We start from the raw sequence: 11,979 nt of genomic DNA on the forward strand, positions 1-11,979 counted from the left end.
CAGGAGGATCCACTGGACTTGAACCGCTGGGAAAAAGCAAACCAGTGAGTCAGGCTCAGCGTAAGAGGTGAGAGGGCCTGGCCCTCAGATCTGCATCCCCAGGGCAGGGGAGAGGTGGGTGCTCGTGGTCCATGTAAGGCATTTCTGCTCCATCCTCCCTGCCCTGCTCTGACACGGAAAGGACCAGCTCTCTCTGCTAGCAGGGCATGACAGGCACCAGGGCAGAGCTGAGTCAGGCTGGGGACATGCCACACATGCCAGTGCAGTCAGGCTGGCTCAGGACCTCTGCAGCACTGAGGCACGGCCCAGCTGGAGCCCTGTCGGAACCCAGGACATCCCTCTGGATGCTCAAAATCCTGGCAGGGGCTTGGAGCCCCTGGCAGGAATCCAAAGACACTTGGGATTTTGATCTTAACCCATGGAGCAAATTACCAACTTTATATGAAGAGTTACAAGTCACAAAGTTTGGATAGCATAACAGTAGTTGTCGCAGGGTGAAAGGTAAAATTTTGAAGGTTTTTACTATGGGGGTCTAGGGTACGAGATGGAGGAATTTGGGCATTGTCCTGTTCTTCTCCCTTCTTCTTCCTAGCCTCCATCTTCTTGGTGATGGTGGCACTTTGGGATTGGTGTAGAGTGGAAAGTCACTGTCTAACATAGGTGACAGGTATTGGGACACAACTGTAAATATCAAATACGTCGTTTGTAGTATAAAAGACAACACCAGCCCAGGGGTGGGCAGTGTGCCTCAGACCAACCTGCAGAGCACAGTCAATAAAAGACAACACCAGCCCAGGGGTGGGCAGTGTGCCTCAGACCGACCTGCAGAGCACAGCTTGGCAGTCCAGACAGAAAATGTTTTAGATAAGAAATAATAAACAGCCTTGAGAACAGCAGCCGAAGACTTCTGACTCCTTCTTTGACAGCTGGGATGGGGAAAAGAGACTTTTTAACACTCCTCAGGGTCACCTTGACCAGAGGAGATCCCACAGAGGATCCATCCTTGCACTGGTAACAGCTTCTCCACTCCACACAAGCCCCATGAGTCCAAGTCAGCAAACTCTTAATGGAGAATGTCCCTCAGCGTGGTTTGTTGCCCAGCCAAGGTGAAGACAGCGGGTCTGCAGGTCTCTGAGGATCTCATGTGGGATATTCTCTTGCTCAGGACTCTCTCAGGATTGGTACTTCCAACATCAATGCAGGGTTTTAGTGCTGCCCTGGTGCTGCAGGAGGAGCAAGGACTCCACATAGCAAAGGGCTGCACTGCTTTGGCAAGGAGGGGAATTCAGCTTCTTCTCACTGTTGACGTCTCAAGAGCTCAAGAGAAGTTTTGAGAGAGCCTCTGACAACAGGCACTTCAAAAATCACTGGAGCTGGATTTGACTCTTGTGGGTTTTTCTACAGCAGTGGCAGCTGAACCAGGCAAGGCACAGGGCTTCCTGTTGAATTCCTTACAGCACATTTAGGCTTCAGAGCAGCTGCAGAACACTTTGTCTCTCTAGTGTGGGCTCAGTGGTGCAGTGGGAGCTGTGTGAGTCACCCTTCTCCAGCAGCCTGGCTGTGCCACCCCATCTCCAGCACAGCAGCACCAGCTCCAGATGCCATTTGCAGCAGCTGGATGTGGCCTCTCTCCCTGGCAGAACCATCCCTGGTGCCCTGTCTCCGTGCTGTGCCCTCAGAGGGATTCAGGCATCACTTCAGCATCACTTCAGCACCCTCCTTTTTTGCCCCGTTTCCCAAAAAACACAGTGAGGAGGGCTGGGCTTATCTCAAGGCTGAGGACTGAGTGGAGAGGCTGCTTTGCCTGTCTGAGCCCATCTGCCTCATACCCTCATACCCCAGTGACATTTCTTCCAGCACTGACCAAGATGTCAAGTCAATCTGACTTGACCAAAGTCTGTTGCTGGGCCTGGAGAAGCTGACAACTCTCTGGGGTGAAGCAGAGCTGGTGCTCCAGCCCAGGTCAGGCTCCAGGCATTCTGGGGGACCTTGCAGAGTGGCTTTTGCTGCTGTGATCCCACCCTGAGCAGTGAGATGGCTGCACAAAACTCCAGCAAAAAATAGCTCCTATTAGGTGCCAAAGTGCCTCAGCTTGGCACGGAGCTGATTCCTGACTTGAGGGCTCAGCAAAGGCACAGGAGATGCCCAGGGTGATGCTGTGCAACACAACACAGAGCACACAGACCTGTCCCTAAGCACCTCTCTGAACATAAACACATAGAAACCACCTCTCTGGTGGTCATGTTCATTGACCTGTGCAGGTTTAGAGGCAGAGATTACATTGGAAAAGCTCCTGGGGAGCTGCCTGTGTGCTGCTGCTCGTGGGGAGCGTGCCTGGAGGGCTGCACAGCCCCACCAGTGCTGGGCACAGATAAGCCCCTGCCAGCCCCACGGGCCCAGGGCTTTGTGTGAACCTCCTCAGTGCCAGGGCCATGTGGGGAATGAGGTGTTCAGCTCAAGGGCGAGGGTGGGCAGGGGATAATGAAGCATTTTGACACATAAGAAAGCACAGAAACGGGCTGTGGCAGGGGGTGATGTGTTCTTTCTACCAGAACAATCTCAGAGATGTATTGCCAAGTAACTGTGAGAACATATAGTATGAATACAAGGCAATTATCTCACTTAGTGGCCTGCAGTTAAAACCCAAAAGCATTGTGTAATTGGGCAGGGGCTGTTTATCCTTAGAAATAAATGTTTTAGCACCATGTGAGGTCAAAGAAATTACACTACGATCCAGGTAATAATAATAACCTTGAATAGTTTGCACTCCTGTTATGCCTTTCATCTGGATTTGTGAGCACTTTCTCACCATACATTAATCCTCACCACCCTCTGTGCTCTAAGAAAGACTGATGTTGTGATCAGTGCACAATAGCACCTGGAGGGACAGAGGAGACTTGCCCAAGGTCAGGGAAGGGGCTGGCAGCAAAGCTGGGAGCTCAGCCCAGGGTGGTGGCTGAGGGACAGGCTGCTCCTGATGGATCAGTGCTTGTGCAGTGGCCATGGAGCATGGATGGTGCAGAAGGGAGCAGAGCAGAAGGGTCTGGAGCACCAGGAGTAGCTGGAGGAGCTGGGAGGGGCTCAGCCTGGAGAAAAGGAGGTTCAGGGGGAGCCTTTTGGCTCTCCACAACTCCCTGACAGGAGGGTGCAGCCAGAGAGGGGTCAGGCTCTGCTCCCAGGGAACAGGGACAGGGCAAGAAGAAATGACCTCAAGTTGTACTGGGGGATGTTGACATTTGATGTCAGGAAAAAATTCTTCACCAAAGGGGTTGTCAAGCCCTGGCACAGGCTGCCCAGGGCAGTGGAGGGATTTAAAAGTCATCTAGATGTGGTGCTTTGTGGTCTCACCTGTAAGACCAACAGAACCAGAATCTGAATCCTGGCCCTTTACCCCTTTACCCCTCTGAAATGTTGCTCACAAGCTGCACATCTCCCTGTCATTTCTTTCCCAAGCTCCTTTCAGGAGGGTGGAAGGATTGCTCCAAGGTAGATGGGAAGCTGGTTGGATGCTGACAGTTCTGAAAGCTTTCCTCATTACAGATGACAATCACCCATTATCATCATCATCACTGTGCCAATAACTGAGTGTTTTGTAGGCAGAGGTGCTATTTTCTGAAATTCTGAGAAATTCTCTGAACTATGAGATAAGGGTGACGTTATGGGTGAGGGCATTTGGTGGTCATGATGAAAACAGCTCCAAACACCATTTCACAGCACTGGGTTTATTTTCACATTAAACAGATTTGATCCCATGCACTTGCTTCATCGTGGAGTGGCATTTGACAGGCTATTTTACAAATGAAAAAAACCAGAATTAACCAGTTGGGACCTGGAGAGCTGTGTCCTGATGAGGGACGTGGCTGCCACCACCTCATTGCAATGCAGGAGCCTTCCTCGTGGGCAAAGAGCCATTCCTGGAAAAGCTGATAGACACAGAGTAAACAAACAGCTTTTTTGTTGCTGTTTCCTCAGCCTGGAAGTCAGTGCTGAAGCCCTTTGCAGTGAATCCCTGCCAGGGATTCCCTGTGGCTCAGAGCAGGGTATCAGTGTGCCAAAGCCCCCCACGTTTCATGGAGCCTAACCAGAAGCTCTCTGCTTGCTCTTAGGTGATTACTTTGGCATCCTGATGGAGGAAAAAGTGACCAGCTTCCCCTTCAGCATCCTGGATAACCCCATGTACTGGGGCAGCACAGCCATCTACCTGGGCTGGTCCCTCATGTGAGTACAAACACCTCTGGTTGTAGGGTCACTCTGGGGTCTCTTGGCAGGGCATGAGGTGCCAGGGTGCATTTGGGGCCTAAAAGACACTCTGTGATGGCAGAGAAAGTGCAGCCTGCCCTGACTTCTGGCTCCCTGGCTATTTTTGTGCGTGGAAAATCTTGCGCTGTCTCGAAACACTCGTGGCGTTTGTTGTAGAAAAATAAATAGCGGCCAAGTGCTGGGGGAGAGGAGGCATCAGCAAATGCTCTGCAGCTGAACGAGGCCCTTGGCAGGCTCTGCACGTGGAAAAATCAACACTCAGGGCCAAATTCATGCAGGGTGTCACTCGGCAGGGGCAGGGCACTGGCACTGGGGAGCAGTGTGACCCTGCAATTACTCTGAAAAAAGCAAAACAAGCCAAGCCACCCTTTCCCCCAGCCCACGGTGAAAACACTTCCGAAACGCTCCTTGTGTGATACAACACAGCTTAATAGCCTGCTTAGGAGGAAATGAATAGGCTGTAATTTAGCAGCAAATGAGCAATATACTCTATTCAGTGTAACAAGTTTGATGTGGTTCTCATTTAATATCACATTTTATTTATTTGCCCGGGAGAAAAAAAAAAAAACAACCCTGGCTGTGTTACTTGAGGAGCCCATGGAGTGTTGCAGGCTGTTATCACTGGGTGTTTTGCACTGGTGCTGCTGACTGTGACCACCTCTCCTCTGCTTGGGTGGGAAAAATGAAGTGCTTTGCCACGTTCTGGTTATTTTTTCAGCCATGTGTGCAGCCCCTGGTAATAAGTAAAGCTGATGGTTTCTCTCCTGTCTCCACTGAGCCTTGTTGCTGTTAAAAAACCCAAAGGATTGATCCATTCTCCAACTTGCTGTTGTTGTTGCAAGTTGTGCACTTGAAATCCCCCCAGGTGCTGGCAGGGCTGGCTGCATGAGGCTGCTTCCCTTCCTGGCAGAGCCAGGGCACTGGATGGGGTTTAAATTCTGGGAAATGGTGCAGGATTTAGATGCCAAAGGGAGGCAGTGCTGGGCACGAGAGCTGGCCACAGGGTCTGCAGCAGCACCCTGGAAATGTTTATATTGCTGTGGGGAGTGGCAGAGCTGGGACAGGATGAGTCCCCCCACACCACACCACAACCCCCACAGCAGCACAGAAGCAGGGTTTTGACCAGCAGGAGTTGGAAAGAGACCTTTATTTGTTTTAAAATCAGCATCAAACTACTTCCTAAAACCTTTGCAGAATCCACTGAAACCCCCTGAGCTGTTTCTGTCGCAGAATCCCTTCCTCACCCCTCTCGTTGTGCTCTTCCAGCACAATTCTGGGCAGGAGCAGCTCCAGGCAGCTCAGGACAGCAGTGATTGCCTCTTTTTTCTCGTTAAAAGGCTGCCACCATTAAGGCCAGCGAGGCGTGACAAATAATTGCTGTGAACAAATTGCTGGAGCTGTGCAGAGTCGCACCAAGACACCACCCACCTGCCTGGGGGAAGCTCAGCACAACCCTTCTCAGGGTGGTTTTTGGCTGTTTCTCTTCCCTGGGACCTCAGTTCATACAGTCACAGAATCATTTAGGTTGGAAAAGAATTATAAGATCATTGAGTCCAAGCATTAACCCAGCACTGCCATGATCAGCACTAAAACATGTCCCCAAATGCCACATTTACATGGCTTTTAGATCCCTCCAGGGATGGTGGCTCCATCACTGCCCTGGGTAGCTGTGCCAGGGCTTGACAGCACTTCCAGGGAAGAAATTTTCCCATTATCCAACCTAAACCTCGTGTGGAGCACCTTGAGGCCATTTCCTCTTCCTTGAATCCCTGGATTCACCCTTCTGCCAGGAAGTTGGAGAGAGTGAGCAGGTTCCCCCTGAGCCTCCTTTTCTCCAGGCTGAGCCCACCCATCTCCCTCAGCTGCTCCTGGTGCTCCAGACCCATCCCCAGCTCTGTTCAGGTGGTTTTTGGCTGTTTCTCTTCCCTGGGACCTCAGTTCATACAGTCACAGAATCATTTAGGTTGGAAAAGAATTATAAGATCATTGAGTCCAAGCATTAACCCAGCACTGCCATGATCAGCACTAAAACATGTCCCCAAATGCCACATTTACATGGCTTTTAGATCCCTCCAGGGATGGTGGCTCCATCACTGCCCTGGGTAGCTGTGCCAGGGCTTGACAGCACTTCCAGGGAAGAAATTTTCCCATTATCCAACCTAAACCTCGTGTGGAGCACCTTGAGGCCATTTCCTTTTCTTTGAATCCCTGGATTCACCCTTCTGCCAGGAAGTTGGAGAGAGTGAGCAGGTTCCCCCTGAGCCTCCTTTTCTCCAGGCTGAGCCCACCCATCTCCCTCAGCTGCTCCTGGTGCTCCAGACCCATCCCCAGCTCTGTTCACTTCTCTGGACACTCTCCATTGGCTGATTTTTAGGGGGGTCCACACTTTCTCCTGAGGTCCCAGGGCTTTCAGAAGATGTCAGGTGTCTGCCCTCAGAGGCCAGAGCTGATGTCCCATCTTGGTGGCAGCAGGAGGGATGCTGGAGGAATCCTCCAGCTGTCTGATTGTGGCCAGACCTAAAACACAGAGCACATTTGTCCTCTCCTGGGGATGCATCACACTCCTTATTGTGGCATCAGAACCCAAAGGATTGATCCATTCTCATCCATAAGGGATGAAAACACATCACACCAACCAGCCTGGCCTCTGACTCCAGTCCAGCCTCAAAAGCATCAAATGGGGTGACAACCCACAGCCATGGGGAGCTGCAGCAAGGCTGGGGGCAGACAGACTTCCTACCCAAAAAAAAAGTCCTAGCAGGACAACAAAACCTTCCTGACTGATTCATCATCGCTGCTGCAATCAGATGTGTCCCAATATGTAGGTCAGACTCGTAAGAGGACAGGAAGAGTTCACCCAAATGCTGCTCATCACCTGTGCTGAGCAGCCTCATTTCTCCTGGCAGACAAATGGAGCATTCACTGTGTGGGGACAGCTAGGGAAGTGTTCTAACTCACAGCAACAGGCTGTGTAAATCAGAGCTGGAGCTGCAGCCAAATGATGCAATTAGAGGTCTTGCTGTCAACAAACAATCATGTAAATTTGTTCTCTCTGATAGGAATCAAGAAGGAGACATGACTAAGCATGTAATAGCAGGGGCTTGGGAGAGAAGGAAGTTGCCCGAAGCTTCCTAATGAGGGAAAAAGTTATTGCAGAATGAAAATGGTGAAGAAATGGAGATTTGTGGGTGCCTCTCCAGGGACTGATGAGGCTGGGTGGTACCTGAAAGTGGCTCCAGTGTGAGGTTTAGGTAGTTCAGTCTCTCTCTGCAGGTGTGTTTTCCCAGCAGCACAAGTCACCTTGCACCAGGCTTGTGGGATGTTTATCCTCATAAAATCACAGAATGGTTTGGTTTGGAAGAAACCTTAAAGCTTATCTTAATTGTCCCCCTTAATTAGGACACTGGTGATTGCCTTTAACTGCTGGTGGCAGCTCTGAGAGGGATGAGGGCTGGCTGTCAGCAAATAAAGTGTTTAGCTGGTCCTTGGTGGGGAAATGTGCAAGGCCAGGCAGGACAGGGTTTGGAGCAGGCTGGGATTGTGGAAGGTGTCCCTGCCCATGGCAGGGGTGGGATGAGATGAGGTTTGAGATCCTTGCCAGTCAAAACCATTCTGTGATTCTATGATTCTGTGACATCTCTCTTCAGAGCAGGAGGTGACGAGGATTTTTGGTCCCCAAGCTGTGGCCTCTGCTAAAAGGAGCAGCCATCTCCTTTGTGCCTCAGTTCTTGGTCATGTCTCCCCACAACCAGCCAGTGAGGAGCAGTGGTGGCATCTGTGCCCCGTGCTGTGCCTGGTGACATCTGCCTGGAGGACACATTCCTGAAACACTTAGAAAAAGGTTTAAAAGTGAACCAAGCCCCCAGCCCCAGTGCAGCACCCACCCCAGCACCCTTCCAGGGCAGGAATGGCCCTTCCCATCCCTTCCCATCCCCATCCCTGCACTGGCTGAGTGCATCCATCACCACTTGGATGTGTGTGATGCCATGCACTGCTCTGGCTGCCTGGTGTCCCCTGTACCCTGGGTGGCCCACCTTTTTGGGACATCAGGCATTTCCCTCGGAGCATGGGCTGGGAGCTGCAGCTGTGTGTCAGCAGCTGCTCAGCCCTTAAACATCCCCATAATCTCAGGATTTAGCATCAAAGCAGGAGCTCTCACAGCAGAGAGCAGACTTAAAAGAAGTCGCTGAAGTCGGCTGGGGGAGAGCCTTTGCCAAGTAACATCTGTCCAAGACAGTTAACATTAAGCACAAAAAAAAACCCCAACCCTTTTGTTTGCTTCAGTTTAATGAGCGAGCAGAGCTCTCTGCAGCCCAGTGTCTCATTTCACTTTCTCAACCAGGTCTTGCATAAGCCCCTGTACTTACCTGATCTTTCCCTTCTCTTTCAAAACAGGCACGCCAGCCCAGCTGGCCTTTTGCTGACAGCTGTAGTGGCAATTTCCTACACAATCGCTGTGCTGTACGAGGGGTGAGTAGCTGTGCAGAACTGGAGAGCTTCTAATTATTTCTACCAGCTTTAACTCTCGAGGTTTCAGAGAACTGCACAAGTAGGGATGGTTTTTTTCCAATTAGTTCAGCGGGGAAGAAGGAAAACAGAGGATTTTTTTTTCAATTGTTTTGATAATGGGCAAATTCCACTCTGAAGCTATTTGCTGAGTTCTAGGAACGTTTGCATGTTTATTTTTATCAAAATGAGGCCTTTTTTCCTTTTGGGTGCCAGATTCTGTCTATAGAAGAACAATAAGGAAGGCAGTGAGAGGACTCATTGTGTCTTCACAAGAGCCCCCTACAAGAAGCACTTGCATTTTGTAGTTCCTTGGATGGGCTTCTCTGCTGTTTTGCACTACAATAGCCCAGCCAGCAGCACAGGATGGAGCAGCACAAAATAACTCCCAGAAGTAGCACAGGATGGAGCAGCACAAAATAACTCCCAGAAGTAGCAGTTGCACTTCAGCAGTGAAAGGTCTTTGTATTTGCAAGGGAGGAGGAGATGCAGAGAGCCATGGTCTGCATCAGGGGGAGTCTGGGTGTGTGCTGAGCCTTGTCCTGCTTGGCACAGGGATGGTGCTGTAGCTGCTCCTCAATCCAGGGAGGCTGAAACCAGGATTGCCACAGACCAGGAATAGTCAGGCTGTGCCAACCTGTGAAGGACAAATTTTGTAGGCCCAAAGGTGAGCACTCAGTAGCCTTGATTTTAATTCTTCCTCCCTTCTTTTGCCCCTCTCTTTTGTCTCTGCCCCCCTCTCTCCTCAAATTCCCATCCTCCCAACTGCAGGCCTTTCACAGAGGAAATCTATCGGAAGAAGCAGAAGGGAGTGAAGAGCAAGTAGCCCCAGGTAGGTTTGCTGATGGGGGCATTTCAGGGGCTGCTTTGCTGGGCTCCCCCACCAACGAGCACCCCAGCCCAGTCCTGCCTTCCCTGGCTCCTCCAGAGCCCTTCCCACACTTCTCAAAGCATTTGAGCTTCAAGCCTCTGCAAAATCCCAGGCAGAGAAGCTTTTCACAGCAGCAGTTGTGTCTGCCTCCTGGCACCCGACCAGCAGCCCCCAAATTGTTTTGATTATACACTTGAGAATCAGTGCGAGGGAAAATTGCTGGGAAGCTTTGAGGCTCCAGGCTTAATCTGAATCAGGCAGAAAAATACAACTATTGGCCATGGCAGGTGCTCCAGAGAGTGGCAGGGATGGTGTGAGAGGGCATGTGTGCCTGCTCATCCCTCAGGGAAATCAGGCCTCCCTGCTCCAGCTGCTCCTTGCCTGAGCCAGGAACATTTCTGCCAGTGGGCTCACCCTAAAACCTCAGCCCAGGCTTGTTTGGGGGGCCAGAAGCTTCTCCAGCAGCACAAGCTCCTGGCCAGGCTCCTTTCCTGGGGGGTCATTGCCATCTGGGAGCCCCCAGTACATTTTTGCCTGCTGGTTTTTGGAGATCTGGGACAGTCCCATGGCACTGCTGAGGTTTTACTGAACTGTGCTGCTGTGACAGAGCTGCTGTGGCACCACTGAGGTCCCCAATGGACTCTCGTCCCTTTGTCTTTTGCAGGGCACTCTCTGGCGTACCTCGTGCCTCTCCGGTCCCCACACTGTCTGATTTGCCCATTTTCCTACTGAGATGTATCCTACTAATTAACCCAGCAACCCTTAATGAGCCAGCTGAGCTCCCTGCAGCACTGGAAGTGACCAGAGGAACAGCCTGAGCGTGGTGGCAGCTCCCTGCCACAGCCCATGGGAGATGGAGGTCCCTGTCCCCAGGGCTCTGTCCAGGTCACTGCAGCTCCCGGGAGTTCCACAGTGTGGGACCTCCCCACCTCTTCTCCCACACTGATTACTGGAGATCTGCAGGCAAAAAGGAATTCCCTTTGGACTGGAGGGAAAGCAGAGTAATGATGGAAACACCAGGGGCCTTTCATAAGTGAGCTCAGCGCGTCCTGAAGATCATCTGAAGGTGCAGCCTGAGAGCCACGAGAAGCAGACAAAGCTCAGGTCCAGCAGTGGAGAGAGCTCAGGAGCCCCTGAGGATTCAAACACAGATGGGAAAGGAACAGGGAAAGCTGCTGTGAGCTCAACAACAGCAAAACCTGCTGCAAAACCAAAAAGCAACCCCTTATTTTTTGGGACAGGAACCTCCCCATCCAGAGCTGCAGTTTCTCATCCATGCAGAGCCCTGCAGCTTCTCCACACTATTGCAAAGGCTCTGAGAAAATTGACTGAAAAGCACAGGAGTGTGAATGTATGACCTAAACCAGAGCCCAGGGGCATGGAGGGATGGCAGCTGTCCTGTGGGGAAGCCCCAGCATGGAGAAGACCCAGGGGAAGAGTCAATCCCTGTCTGCACTTCACAGATATCCCACTCCTGGCCATGTTGATGCCCCAGCCCCTCCTTTTCCCTGGGTCCACAGGAGGGTCCTGCTGCCTTTCCCACCACCCAGTGCCTTCCAGCTGTTTTCCACGGTCTTGCAGGGGCAGTGGGAGGGAGGGAAGAGAGGGCAAGGTTTGTTTCTGCCTTCCACACCGTGCAGCAGCCAGGTACAGATGTGCCCCTCTGCCCCTGCCACCAGCCTGCCCCAAAACTGTCCAGTGCTGAATCCTGCCTTGAACAGAAAGATTCCAGAGGTGATGCTCCAGCCCCAGGCTCTGTTTTCACAGATTCCCAGAACAGTTTGAGAAATAAACTAAACGACCAAATGAGCAGGTGCTGGAGAAGGGAGCTGTGCTGCTGCCAGCTCCACACGGGCACTGGAATGTGGCACCACATCTCAGCGCCACACTGTCCCCTCCACAGAGGGTCCTCTCTCTTCTCAGTGTCACCTCCATGAAACGGTTCCATTTCCTTTTGCTTTTACACGTTGTAATTAACTCACCCTCCGGGCATTGCTCAGCAGAATTAAAAGTGTTGGTCTCTTTTCAGTCCGGCCTCCGTTTCCTCCGGAAGGGCTCACAAATGCTGTGTTTGTGTTTCATCACTTCAGAACCATTACACGTAGATTTATTTTTTTATTGCCATCTCAACCACCTTCCTCTCAAAGATTTGGGTATAGTATTTTATTTTTAGATAAGTTTCCACATTCCCTTCACAGCTAATGTTTATAGAGGGAGGCTAAACCGGCCCAGTACCCATAGCAACCATCGAGGAGAGGATACATTGCATTATTCAGACAATTTATGTCAGAGTTGCCAGTCCTGGCTCAAAGTCTCTGATGTCAATAAACTTGGATTTGTTG

General features: G+C 51.3%; 1 protein-coding gene across 2 annotated transcripts in view; it reads left to right on the forward strand.

Annotated features, from left to right (window-relative positions):
• PEMT (phosphatidylethanolamine N-methyltransferase) overlaps positions 1-11,665 on the forward strand; it is a 43,094-nt gene extending 31,429 nt beyond the window's left edge. For both annotated transcript variants that reach the window (XM_041462716.1, XM_041462715.1), the window contains exons 5-8: positions 4,107-4,218; positions 8,656-8,730; positions 9,538-9,598; positions 10,302-11,665. In XM_041462716.1, the coding sequence (XP_041318650.1) occupies positions 4,107-4,218; positions 8,656-8,730; positions 9,538-9,592 (242 nt within the window). In that variant the 3' untranslated portion in view covers positions 9,593-9,598; positions 10,302-11,665. The remainder of the gene's footprint in view (positions 1-4,106; positions 4,219-8,655; positions 8,731-9,537; positions 9,599-10,301) is intronic.
• Positions 11,666-11,979: the final 314 nt, after the last annotated feature.

This window comes from Pyrgilauda ruficollis, unplaced genomic scaffold (assembly GCF_017590135.1).
Source record: "Pyrgilauda ruficollis isolate IOZ18807 unplaced genomic scaffold, ASM1759013v1 scaffold16, whole genome shotgun sequence".
In the NCBI taxonomy this organism is placed as follows: Eukaryota; Metazoa; Chordata; class Aves; order Passeriformes; family Passeridae; genus Pyrgilauda; species Pyrgilauda ruficollis.